This window comes from Oryctolagus cuniculus, chromosome 13, assembly GCF_964237555.1.
Source record: "Oryctolagus cuniculus chromosome 13, mOryCun1.1, whole genome shotgun sequence".
Lineage (NCBI taxonomy): Eukaryota > Metazoa > Chordata > Mammalia > Lagomorpha > Leporidae > Oryctolagus > Oryctolagus cuniculus.
Genome location: NC_091444.1, coordinates 39,386,699 through 39,398,093, shown reverse-complemented (window position 1 = coordinate 39,398,093; position 11,395 = coordinate 39,386,699). Strand labels below are relative to the sequence as shown.

The 11,395-nt window shown below is 47.3% G+C and overlaps 1 protein-coding gene across 9 annotated transcripts; it reads left to right on the top strand.

Annotated features, from left to right (window-relative positions):
* Positions 1–991: 991 nt before the first annotated feature.
* LOC100346558 (histone H3.3A) lies at positions 992–11,064 on the top strand. 9 transcript variants are annotated; one of them, XM_070055395.1, is made up of 5 exons: positions 997–1,174; positions 2,322–2,505; positions 3,737–3,888; positions 5,023–5,176; positions 10,422–11,064. In XM_070055395.1, the coding sequence occupies exons 3-5, from the start codon at positions 3,761–3,763 to the stop codon at positions 10,548–10,550; spliced, it is 411 nt and encodes a 136-aa protein (XP_069911496.1). In that variant the 5' UTR covers positions 997–1,174; positions 2,322–2,505; positions 3,737–3,760; the 3' UTR covers positions 10,551–11,064. The 9 variants fall into 9 exon arrangements, with proteins under 9 accessions (XP_051677352.1, XP_069911496.1, XP_069911494.1 ...); XM_070055393.1 differs by having other exon boundaries at positions 1,003–1,174; positions 2,342–2,505; XM_070055397.1 differs by lacking the exon at positions 997–1,174 and adding an exon at positions 1,230–1,311 and having other exon boundaries at positions 2,342–2,505.
* The last annotated feature ends 331 nt before the right edge of the window (positions 11,065–11,395 follow it).

The following is an 11,395-nucleotide window of genomic DNA, read 5'->3' as shown; positions in this document are numbered from 1 at the left end:
CCTGAGCCTGGCAGCACAGACCAGAGGAGCACCCCTTGGGGCAGAGTCCCAGCCCTGGAGCCCTGCTCAGCATACCTGGGACGACTGGCCAGGAGGGTGCCCTTCAGATGAGCCATGAGAGCACCCAACCTACCCTAGGAGGTAGGGTTGCAGGAGGGGAAACTGAGGCAGGAAGGGGGCCCAGCTACAGGACCCCTAGGCCAGGTGGCACAGTCTCAACTCCCTGCTGGGGTGGATGTAGAGGGAATGAGAGAGAACCAGGCTTGGAGTGCCTGTAGGAAGGGGAGCCAGGGTTCCTGGCAGGTCACGTGAGCCGAGGGCGTGGCTGTCATTGGTCCTACAGCCACTTTTATCCAGGAAGTGTTTATTTTACAAAAGATTCCTTTCCCCTGCCTCCTCCTCCCCTCCCCAGTATTTATTTACCAGGGTGATTTGCCTACAACTTACTACTGGGAGAAGCGCGTTGCGAGCTTGTCGCTCTGGTGGGACAGAGCCTACAGTGGGCAGGGGTCTGCAGAGTCCCGGGCGCGTAAGGGAGCAGTGACAAAGTCACAGCCGCACACGCACCGGGGGAGCAGGTACACCAGGAAGTGGAGATCCTGGCTCCCGCCTCCTAAAACAACAACAAAGCCGCTGGCATGACGTCATCCCCGCCCGCGCTAGGAAAGTCCCCACGCGGGGCCGCCAGGGGTGACCACCTCCGCCACGGCCGCCCCAGGGGGAGCCTCGGCATGCGCCCCAGGGCGCCGGTGGGCGCGCTCGCTCCTCACAGCAGCAACCCGGGACACTAGGAGGGCACACAGCGACCCGACGCGGTTCTCCGGCTGCTGGCCTGTGGGCGCGGGCCGGGACAGGGACTGCGAGCTCGCGTCCCGACCCCGCCCGCGGCGCCTCGCAGCCCCGCCAGGGCCAGAGGGCGCCGCCCCAGGCCTGGGTCCCGCGCTCTGAGGGGTCGCCGAGGGCCGGGGCGCGGGAGGGCCGGCGGGGGGACGGCGCCGGGCGCCCTCTGGTGGCCGCCGCGAGCGTGGCGTCCCGGGGCCGGCGAGCCGGTGGGGTGACCGCGGCCTGGAGTCCCCCGCGCGTGGAGGTGGCCAGGCCTTGCGCCCCCTTGTTTTGCAAAAGAAGAGCACACACTTGTGGCCACACCCGGCTTCGGTGGAACTGGACCCCCGGAGTACGAAACCAGCGAGGGCGCCTCGCGGCCGGGCCCTGGCGGGGAGGAGGGGCGGAGACGGCCTAGCGGAAATGGTGGCTGCTGTCGCTCCGTGCCGCGCCCGGGGAGCCTGCCCGGGGCGCGGCCGCGAGAGAAAGGTGGCCCCCGGCCCGGCCCGGCCCCGCGTCCCCGGGCGGCGCCCGCTTCCCTTGGTCGGGCGGTGGGGAGCCGGCCCCGCGGCCCCGCCGAGGGCAGCGCGCGGGCGTCTGTGGACGCGGCGGGGCCTGCGTGCGCCCGGCCGGCGTCCTCGAGGCGGGTGGGAGCTGGGGCGACCCCATGGCCCGCCCGGGCTTCGCCTGCCGCCGGCCTCCTCCAACGGCCTCTGGGAGGCGGAGGGGCCGCCCCAGTCCGTGAGGGGCACCCGGGCAGCCCTTGGCCGCCCTCGCGACGGAGCCCGCGCCTTGGCGCCGCGCCCGACGGTGGAGCCAGGGCAGCGGGAAGTTCCCTGCGCGTCCCGGGCGTCAGTCCCAGCTCCGCGGGCCGGGAGGATCGGGCCTCGTTCCGAGACAGGGGCGCCGGCAGTCGGCCAAGGTCCGGCCAGGTGCAGCGGGCAGGGAGGCAAGGGAGCCGGGCGCTCTGCGCCTCCGCCTGCCAGGCTCTGGGCACGTGGTGCGGCTCAGGCTGGGCAGAGAGAGGAGCTGGGGACATCTTTATTTATTTGTTTATTTATATATTTATTTGAAAGGCAGAGTTAGCAAGAGGAGAGAGAGAGATCTCCCATCTACTGGTTCACTCCCAAAATGGCTGGAACAGCCAGGGCTGGGCCAGACCAACCCAGGAGCCAGGGGCTTCTGTCGGGTCTCCCACGTAGGTGCAGGGGCCCAAGGACTGGGACCGTCTTCAGCCGCTTTCCCAGGGAGCTGGGTCAGAAGTGGAGCAGCCCAGCGGTGTCCATGTGGATGCACAGCAGCTTAACCTGGGCCTGCAAGAGCCCAGGGCCTGTGCAGGGCAGGGAGGCACCCCAGCGAGCAGCCGCTCTGAGTCCTGGGTGGGTGGGGGAGAGGGGCAGGTTGTCCAGGGGCGGATGTGTCTGGGGACTGGCAGAGGGTCAGGGTGGGCCTTAGAGTGTGCAGCTGTAACAATTCCACCCTTGGTTTATCAACACAAGCGTGTTTACTCGCTGTCCAGAGGCCGGGAGGTGCTAAGATCAAGGCCCTGGCAGTCCTGGTGTCTGGTGAGGGCCCGGTGTCCGCTTCCTGTAGAGGGGAGGGGCCCTGGAGCTGTGAGCAATCACCAGCTGCCCTAACTCGACGTCTGGGCCCGGATAACCGCTTCCTGCTCCTCTTTCTAAGGTGAAATCCCGCCCGCCGTCCCTTCCCCGGACCCCAAACCTTCACCACGACCCGCGCGGGCCTCTCCCCTACCGCCCCCGGGCCCCGGGCCCCAGTTTTCGGGCGGGAAAGGGGTGGAAATCGCCGCCGCTTCCCACCCCGGGGTAACTCGTTTTTTGCTGCCTCCCCACAGTTGTTGCTAAGCTTCACCATCTTGTCTCTCTTCTCTGGTCACCGACCATATTTTTTCCCCCGTTTCTCTCTTCCCCATTTTAAAAAGGAGGAAAAAATTTTTAAAAGAGGGACATTTTTTTCCTTTTTTGGAGAAGCGGAAACTTGATGCATTTGAAATGCAAAAAAAACTTTTGCATTTTGGAGGGCGGCACGTGGCAGGGGATAGGGGTATTTTCGAGCGATTTGGTGTTTTGTCTGTTCGGAAGGGAATCGGATACGTTTTGCGATTGTTTCCATTTTGTTCTGGTCTGGGAGCCGAGTTGGTGGCGGCGCGAGGCGCTGGGAGCGAGGCGGGCAGACTGGGGGACCCCGTGCCGAGGGGCCCGGAGGAGGCAAACCCAAAAGTTTCTGTGGAGCTCGGGTGGACCGGTCGGCGGTGTCGGGCGTTAATTAGAGCCCAGGTGCGGGGCGCCTTTGATTGCACTGCGAAGCCGCGAGGAGCTGCTTTGTAGAATGCTCGCCGGCGGTAGCTGCTGCTCCTCTTGTTTTCTAGACGGCTTTTTGTAACATAAGTGTTAAAGATGCAAAACCAAAAATGTTTTTAGATATTTACAGCAGTCCATCGACTGCCAGGCGTATTTGGGGGGTCGGGGGGGGCTTAAACCTTTTTTTCCCTGTAATTTGACTCGACTTTTCTGTGGTTTGTGGCTTGGTTCTTTTGACTTGTTTGTGGCTCAAATGTTTACAGACATTTCTAATTTCTACTTGAATTAGAGAAATTGGATGCAAGGCTTCAGGGGTCTTTTTGTTTTGCCGTTTGCGCTCACAGTTGGTTTTGAGGCGATTGGTATTATGCTAGCGATTTTCTAGTACTACAGTTTGTTTCGTGGAGTCATATTTGGGTGGTGGATGAAATCTGCACCCTTTCCAATTATATAACATTACGGACATTTTAAAAAATACATAAACTGATCATTTTCAGATTCTGGCGGGGGGGGAGGTGACAGTGGCAGGAAAACTTTGGTAGTTGCATATGGTTATTCTTTTTGTTGTTGTTGTTTTGTTTTAACGCTGGTAGGATAAGTAAGGAGGTCTTTATACCATGGCTCGTACAAAGCAGACTGCCCGCAAATCGACTGGTGGTAAAGCACCCAGGAAGCAACTGGCTACAAAAGCCGCTCGCAAGAGTGCGCCCTCTACTGGAGGGGTGAAGAAACCTCATCGTTACAGGTATTAAAGGGAAAAATTGGACAAAGTCTCTCGTGCTATATCCATATAATTTAACAAAGAGATGGCTAATAGCCAAACTTTATGCTTTAGGGAAGCTGAGATTTCTCCTTTTTAATATTTGCTGCTGCTTGAAGAAAAAATAAATAATTTAGTGTTAGGTTTTATTGAAAATGTGTTTGATTTTGAAGCAGTGGTCTGACCTAGAGGCCTAAGAAGAGGACTTAATAGAGCATCAATGTTGATGGACTAGATTAACCTCGAATTAGCTATTAGTAATTCTTTTTAAAAATAGTAAAATGCTTTTTCAGTTTCTGAGACTATCCTTCCTTGTTTTAAGCAAGATTGGGTTTTTGTTTTTCGTGAACTCCTTGTCCCTCGTGTGCTTGATTGGTTTCTTTCGTTCTGTATTAGCTCATTTGGTTTTGAAATGCTAAGCAGTGTTGTTAAGGGCATGTGCCATTAGAGGGCAGAAGTTAACCATACTTAGGTAGCCTCTGCGAATTTCACAGTTCACCTAAAATAAAACCCCATACAGTGGAAGCAGAAAGTCAGAATTAGAGGTAAATTTCTTGTTGAGAGTTTTTAAAAAGTATTCAACGAGGAATTTGCCTCTAAAGTGGATGAACCACCACACAATCAAGAGTATTCAAATTATTCTTGAAATATGAGCAGTAGACAAAGTAAAGATATTCTGAGGAACTCAAAATACCACAATGTTGTTTTTAGGTGAAGTGCATTGGGTTCATTGAGATGGTCAAGGATATAGGTGGGAATGAGAGTGGTGCTCAATTGAAGCGCCTGGGGGCCATACCTTATTTATTAACTTGATTTATACCATCCCATGCTCTAATGTCTGTTTGTACCGTGTTTTAAAATGCAAATCAATAGGGCTTTGATAAACTCCATGCCAGGATTGTACCTTAATCCCATGCTGTTTACGTTAAGGGTACTGTTACTCTTAGTAGACTTGAATGTTTGGATCATAAGTGGACCCGTGAAATTTCATCCTGAAGATGAAGACTAGTTGGGTGATTTACTTTTCGAAAAAGTTGGGCATTTCTTTAAAGCTGACCACTTATCCTCTGTGGTGTTTGCATATTTAGTAACAGTTTCTTTCCTGTTAATTTCTTAAAGGCCCGGTACTGTGGCACTTCGTGAAATCAGACGTTATCAGAAGTCCACTGAGCTTCTGATTCGCAAACTCCCCTTCCAGCGTCTGGTGCGAGAAATCGCTCAGGACTTCAAAACAGATCTGCGCTTCCAGAGCGCAGCTATTGGTGCTTTGCAGGTAAAGTAAAATGGTGAATGGGATGGGGTGATACTTTGGTGTGTGTCCCTGCTGTATAGCAAGAACAGCAGTGAATCTGAGTGCACTTTCTATAATCTAGTTACCTACACATCTGAAGTCGTTTACAGTGTCAGTTCACTGGTGAGGAGACTTAAGGAAAGTTAAGTTCCTCAAGGTCATGTGTATAGTAGATGGGAGTCATAACTTCAACCCATTTGATTTCAAAGCCTAATGCATATTCCATTATGCCATTTAAAAATTTTAACATTGCACTGAAAGCAAATGTGAAAAGACAACTCGGGTTTAATGGATGCTTTGGGATGTTAAGATGGTACAAGACTAGAGGTCTATGGTGTTTTGTAAGTCACTGTTTCAGACAGCCATGACTAGTATACATGGGAAGTTCGAATGTCCTTTGGACCTGAAGAGACAGATGCAGGTGGAGAGAGCCTAGCATGGAGTAGACAGCATTAAGGAATGATGCATTAAGGTAAAAGCATAAAGGTAAAAGTGAGTGGTGGTTAGGATTGGATCGATGAGAGGGACAAATGGTGCTTGAAAATGATACGGAACATGTAAAAGGACAGGGATTTGAAGATTTGTGGTTTGCTAAAGGGGACTTTGAATTTTATTTAAATGGGGAGCATGTTGCATTTCATCTTGGCTCCAGAGTGTCAGGAATTTGAGAAATGTCATTCTAGAGGTGGTTATATGGTTGAAGTATTTGTGGCGTATGTCAAGATTGAAACTTGAAATTCCCATGCGTAAGGTATTTGATTCAGTGTGTGGGTGTAATTGTTACTGTCTCTTGCTTAGGGTAATCTATATTGTATTGGCATTCTTTATATCCCTGTATCTGATGAAATGTGACTAAGACCACCACCTCCATTAGAATCACAGGATTGGGGGGGGGGGTTCAAATTATGAGGCACCGTTGCATAGCTGAAACAATCTCTTTGGAGAGGGTCTAAAATTCGCACACACCCATTGGAGGATTTTCCAGGCTGCTGTTGCTGTGCCGGGCTTTTGCTTTATATGGGAGAACGATTTGATAGGTGGATTCTACCCTGCTGTATAATTGGTCGAGCTGTTTCTATGGTTAGTCTCAACTTCATTTGATTGGTGAATTTCAGGAGTAGGAATCCATTAAATTCTCAGTGGATTGAAATTACTGAAATTTCAACTACCAAAATCTTCCCATGCTGTCACTTAAAACTTTTTCTGTTTTAACAGCTAATTATCTTCAGTTCCCATTTCTCTATTTTAGAGAGAGAAAAGATTCCCAAACATTGGTACAAAACTGCTAATTAGGTTTTCTAGTTATTGCTGGGGTTGTGCTTAAAGAACACCACACTATAAAAAGTCCAGCATATTTTTAGCTTAAATGTAGGTAAACTAGCCTTGTAAATTAAAATTACTAAATAATTTGGGTGGTGGACTCTTTAAGATTAATTGTATGTGTCAACTTCCACTGTTGCTATTCCCGGGTTATATATTTATTGAGCATGGCTGTGTTGGTTTTGAGCAAAATGTTCATGTCTGCTGCCTCTAGATCTCTTGGCATCAGATAGTTCTGTCCTTTATTGAAAAGAATTTTTACAAGTTTTTTGTTGTATTTATTTTATGCAAACCTTAGTTCTCAATATACACAGGATTTGGGTATGGAAATAGGGTGATAGGAAGAAATAGAATTCCAAAAGTTGTTCCATGTTTGGTTTTTACAGTTAACAGCTTTTCTAATATGGTAGTCTCCCCCTTGACCATGGGAAGCATAGTACCAGGACCCTCAGTACTGAATCTCATGTACAAGGGTACTTCAAAAAAGTTGTGGGAAAATGGAATTAACAGGTAAATTTTAGTGCAAAAAATTTGAAATCCTTGTAAGTACCCGCATACTGTTCTGTTATGTATATCTTGCTAAAATTTAGTTTATAGGTTAGATACAGTACTAACAGTGGTATAATTTTTATTACAGTACATTGTTTTAAGAGTTTTATTTCTGGAATTTCCATGTAATATTTTTGGACCATGAAAAACAAACAAAAACAGGGAGGGAGTATTGACTACTGTACACTACAGGGTGGAGAACAGTGAGAATGGTAGAGGGTGTTTGCATCTGCCATGATTGTGTATTGACCTAGAGCTTAGTCTTTGTCATGTCTAGACTTTGAACTAAAGTAACTTTGTATTAAAAATAGACAGTGGAGTTTTGGAATAGGTAAGAGTCAGACATTGAATAGGCTCAGTGTTGGAAATTTGTCCCCTAGTTGTAAGATGTGTTTTCTTTTTCTGTTCTCTTAAAATTGTGTTCATTGGGTCTTAAATTAATGTGGTGGACTTTAATTCTCGGGATGTACAGCCTTAGTGTTTGAGGCACTGTAGGATATTTGCAGAGGAACTGGAAATGTATGGGTTATGGTCAGACCCTCTCTGAGTATTGAATCCTTCCAGAGCTGACCAGACAGGACCCTTGTAAGCTGTGTTCATCACTGAGAGCCCTGGCTGCCATGTGCGTATCTGAGTGATCCCAGACAAGCCCACAGATGATCCCAGATTGTGCTCTCAGAACCATGGTACCTGTTGGCTTGTCCACACCAGCTTGTGCTGCATTTCACAAAAGCACTCTGCTTTTGCATAATCCTAAAGTGCTGGAGTAAACAAAATGAAACTGGCTTGTTTCCTGGAGAATTTCAATTCTAGTTTCAATTGTGCATTGTGAACCTCTATAAAGAGTAGGCTATAAAACGCAGTGGTGTTCAGACTTCTTTACACACTTTGAGACTGACCTGAGAATGAATCCCTGAATAATGAGGACTTTGGCTTTTGACAGCTCTGGGAGAGAGACAGGGACTAATACATAGAATAGGTATTTTAAAATTAGGGTGGGGACCGGCACTTGGCCTAGCAGGTAAAGCCGCTGCCTGCAGTGCCGGCATCCCATATGGGTGCCCATTCAAGGCCTGGCTGCTCCACTTCCAATCCAGCTCTCTGCTGTGGCCTGGGAGAACAGTGGAAGATGGCCCAGCTGCATGGGCCCCTGCACCTGCCTGGGAGACCTGGGGGAGGCTTCTGGCTCCTGGCTTGGCTTTGGATCCATGCAGCTCCGGCCATTCCGGTCAACTGGGGAGTGAACCAGCAGATGGAGGACCCTTCTGTGTCTCCTCCTCTCTGTGTGTGTAACTCTGACTTTTAAATAAATAAATAAATAAATCTTTTAAAAAAATTGGGGTAAGATCTAAAACATACTAGCAAATAGTGGAGGTTTGAGAGCAAGGCATTGTGAGTGAAATGAGACCTCTGATCAGATAATTTGAGGGCATTAAAAGAAAGCTGGTACACTACAAGGTCAGTTGAGTGCCAAGGAATTAGGGGTTCCAGGTTACCCTCATTGGAGACATGGGCAAGAGGAGTGCTTTCTTTGTCCTTCATGGGATAGGTAGTTTGAGCTAGGCCTTAACCGTAGGTAAATAAGACTCAGATATTGATAAATAATAAAACGTATGTAGGGGCAGTAATATGTGAATGGAACAAATTTTTATAGAAAAGTCATAAGGCCAAAAAGCATGAAGGTGTAAATGTGAATGAAAGAATATAAACGGTTTGGAGTTAATCAGTATGTTGGTGCTTTTAAAGCAGAATCTCAACAGTGTTATTTTACTGCCAAGTCAGTGGGGTTCTTTAATTTTGTTTTTGGAGAAAGCATATCTGTATTGCTTCCAGTTATCTTGTGTATTACATAGCATTATGGGGATTGAATGGCTCCAGGTTTTTTGTGTGTCTTTAACTATGTCTTTACCTAAAGATTCCAAAGTGGATTTTTTAAAATAATGTCTTTATTTCAAAATGAGGAAATAGATGGTTAACTTTTCTGAAAAGTTTATACTGCCATAAGATACGCTGACAATTTGCGTTGTTCATTTTGAAAGGAAGCTCTGCTTTCCTTAACATGCCAAGTGCTTGTGAATGATTCGTGCAGCCAGCAGTGTTTGGTAGGTGTAAGAGGATGCCTTGAAAGAACCGCATCATCAAATGGGACAAACTAAAGGGACTGGTGTTAGTTCTAGAGGACAACGAGCGCTCTTAGAGACTGAAGTACATAAATGGAAGGGTCTTAGTAGGGAACAAGGGCACATCTAGGAATACCAGATTACAGTATCAAAGAGACTGATCTGTGATGTTTTGGGACCTACATGTACACCTGTGATAAAACAAGTGTAAAAGGAAAGGTAGTGGGAACCATATAATGGAAACCGGTTGTCAGCCATACTGCACGACTTGATGAGGCAAAGGTTCAAGAGGATATTGGCGTGTGAGTGGGTTGCAGAATAAGACTGGGTAGAGTAGGGTATTTGGATTCGATACAATTCCTTTTTTTTTTTTTTAATTTTTAGAGATTTATTTATTTGAAAGAGCTCAAGAGAAAGACCTTCCATCCACCAGTTCACTCCCCAAATTACAGTAATGCCAGGGCTGGGCCAGACCGAAGTCAGGAGCTAGGAGCCTCACCCAGTTCTCCCATGTGGGTGTCAGGGGCCCCGGATACCTGGACCATCCTCCCCCAACCCTCCCAGGCCATTAGCAGGGAGCAGGATCAGAAGTGGAGCAGTTGGAACACAAACTGGCGCCCATATGGAATAGTGGTGGTTTTACCCGCTATGCCAAAGCAACAGCCCTACAATTCCATTTATAAATTTATATGCGTGATAATGTTAGAAGAGCTTAAAGTGGACTGCTTATTTTGTTCAAGACATTTCAGTTTACTAGAAATTATACATTAACACTAGAAAAATTAAAAGCTCCCAGGTGTGTGTGTGTGTGTTTGTTGTTGTTGTTTTAACCTCTTTGTTTGAAAGAGATATAGATCTTCCATCACTGGTTTACTCCCCAGATGCCCCACAACGGCTGGGGCTGGGCCAGGACAAAGCCAGGGACTTCTACCAGGTCGCCCACGTGGTGGGTGCCAAGGCCCAAGCATTTGGGCCATCCTTCTCAGCTCTCAGGCACAGCAGTAGGGAGCTGGATTGGAAGCTTTACGCCCACAGTGCCGGTTTCAAGTACTTTGACTTGTGTAACTGGATAAGATTTACAGGTTTGAGCTTTTGACTTTTCGTAGTCTGCCTTCAGAGTTTTATCCCACAGATGTTAAAATTTAAATATTTGGGATAATTTAGCGTGATTCACATACGTGTGTCTTAAACTGTTGAAAATAAGATGATTAATCACTTTTTCTCCCTTCTGGTTGCAGGAGGCAAGCGAGGCCTATCTGGTTGGCCTTTTTGAAGACACCAACCTGTGTGCTATCCATGCCAAACGTGTAACAATTATGCCAAAAGACATCCAGCTAGCACGCCGCATACGTGGAGAACGTGCTTAAGAATCCACTATGACGGGAAACATTTCATTCTCAAAAATTTTTTTTTCTCTTCTTCCTGTTATTGGTAGTTCTGAACGTTAGATATTTTTTCCCATGGGTCAAAAGGTACCTAAGTATATGATTGCGAGTGGAAAATAGGGGACAGAAATCAGGTATTGGCAGTTTTTCCATTTTCATTTGTGTGTGGATTTTTAATATAAATGCGGGGACGTAAAGCATTAATGCAAGTCAAAATGTTTCAGTGAACAAGTTTCAGCAGTTCAACTTTATAACAATTATAAATAAACCTGTTAAATTTTTCTGGACAATGCCAGCATTTGGATTTTTTTAAAACAAGTAAATTTCTTATTGACGGCAACTAAATGGTGTTTGTAGCATTTTTATCATACAGTAGATTCCATCCATTCACTATACTTTTCTAACTGAGTTGTCCTACATGCAAGTACATGTTTTTAATGTTGTCTGTCTTCTGTGCTGTTCCTGTAAGTTTGCTATTAAAATACATTAAACTATACCTGCTTTTGGTCTTTATTATCAACCTTTACCTATGTGGTTCACTCATTTTCATATTCAGGATAATCTTAGTACCATGTGCTTTGACTGTCACCTGCTACCTGAGACATAAGTCTGTATTTGAGGGTGAGGATAGGATAAGCTTGGTGTGGAAAGGAAAGAAGCTGCTGCTGGTCTTTTCTAATTGTTCCAAGCATGCAGAGAGTAAATCTGTGTGCAGAAACCAAACCTTAACTCTGCATATGTTGTGTTGTGAAGCTACTTCTCAAACCTAGCTAGTCAACAGGATCACCTGAAAATACTTAATTGAATTTGTTAGTAGTGAAAGTACA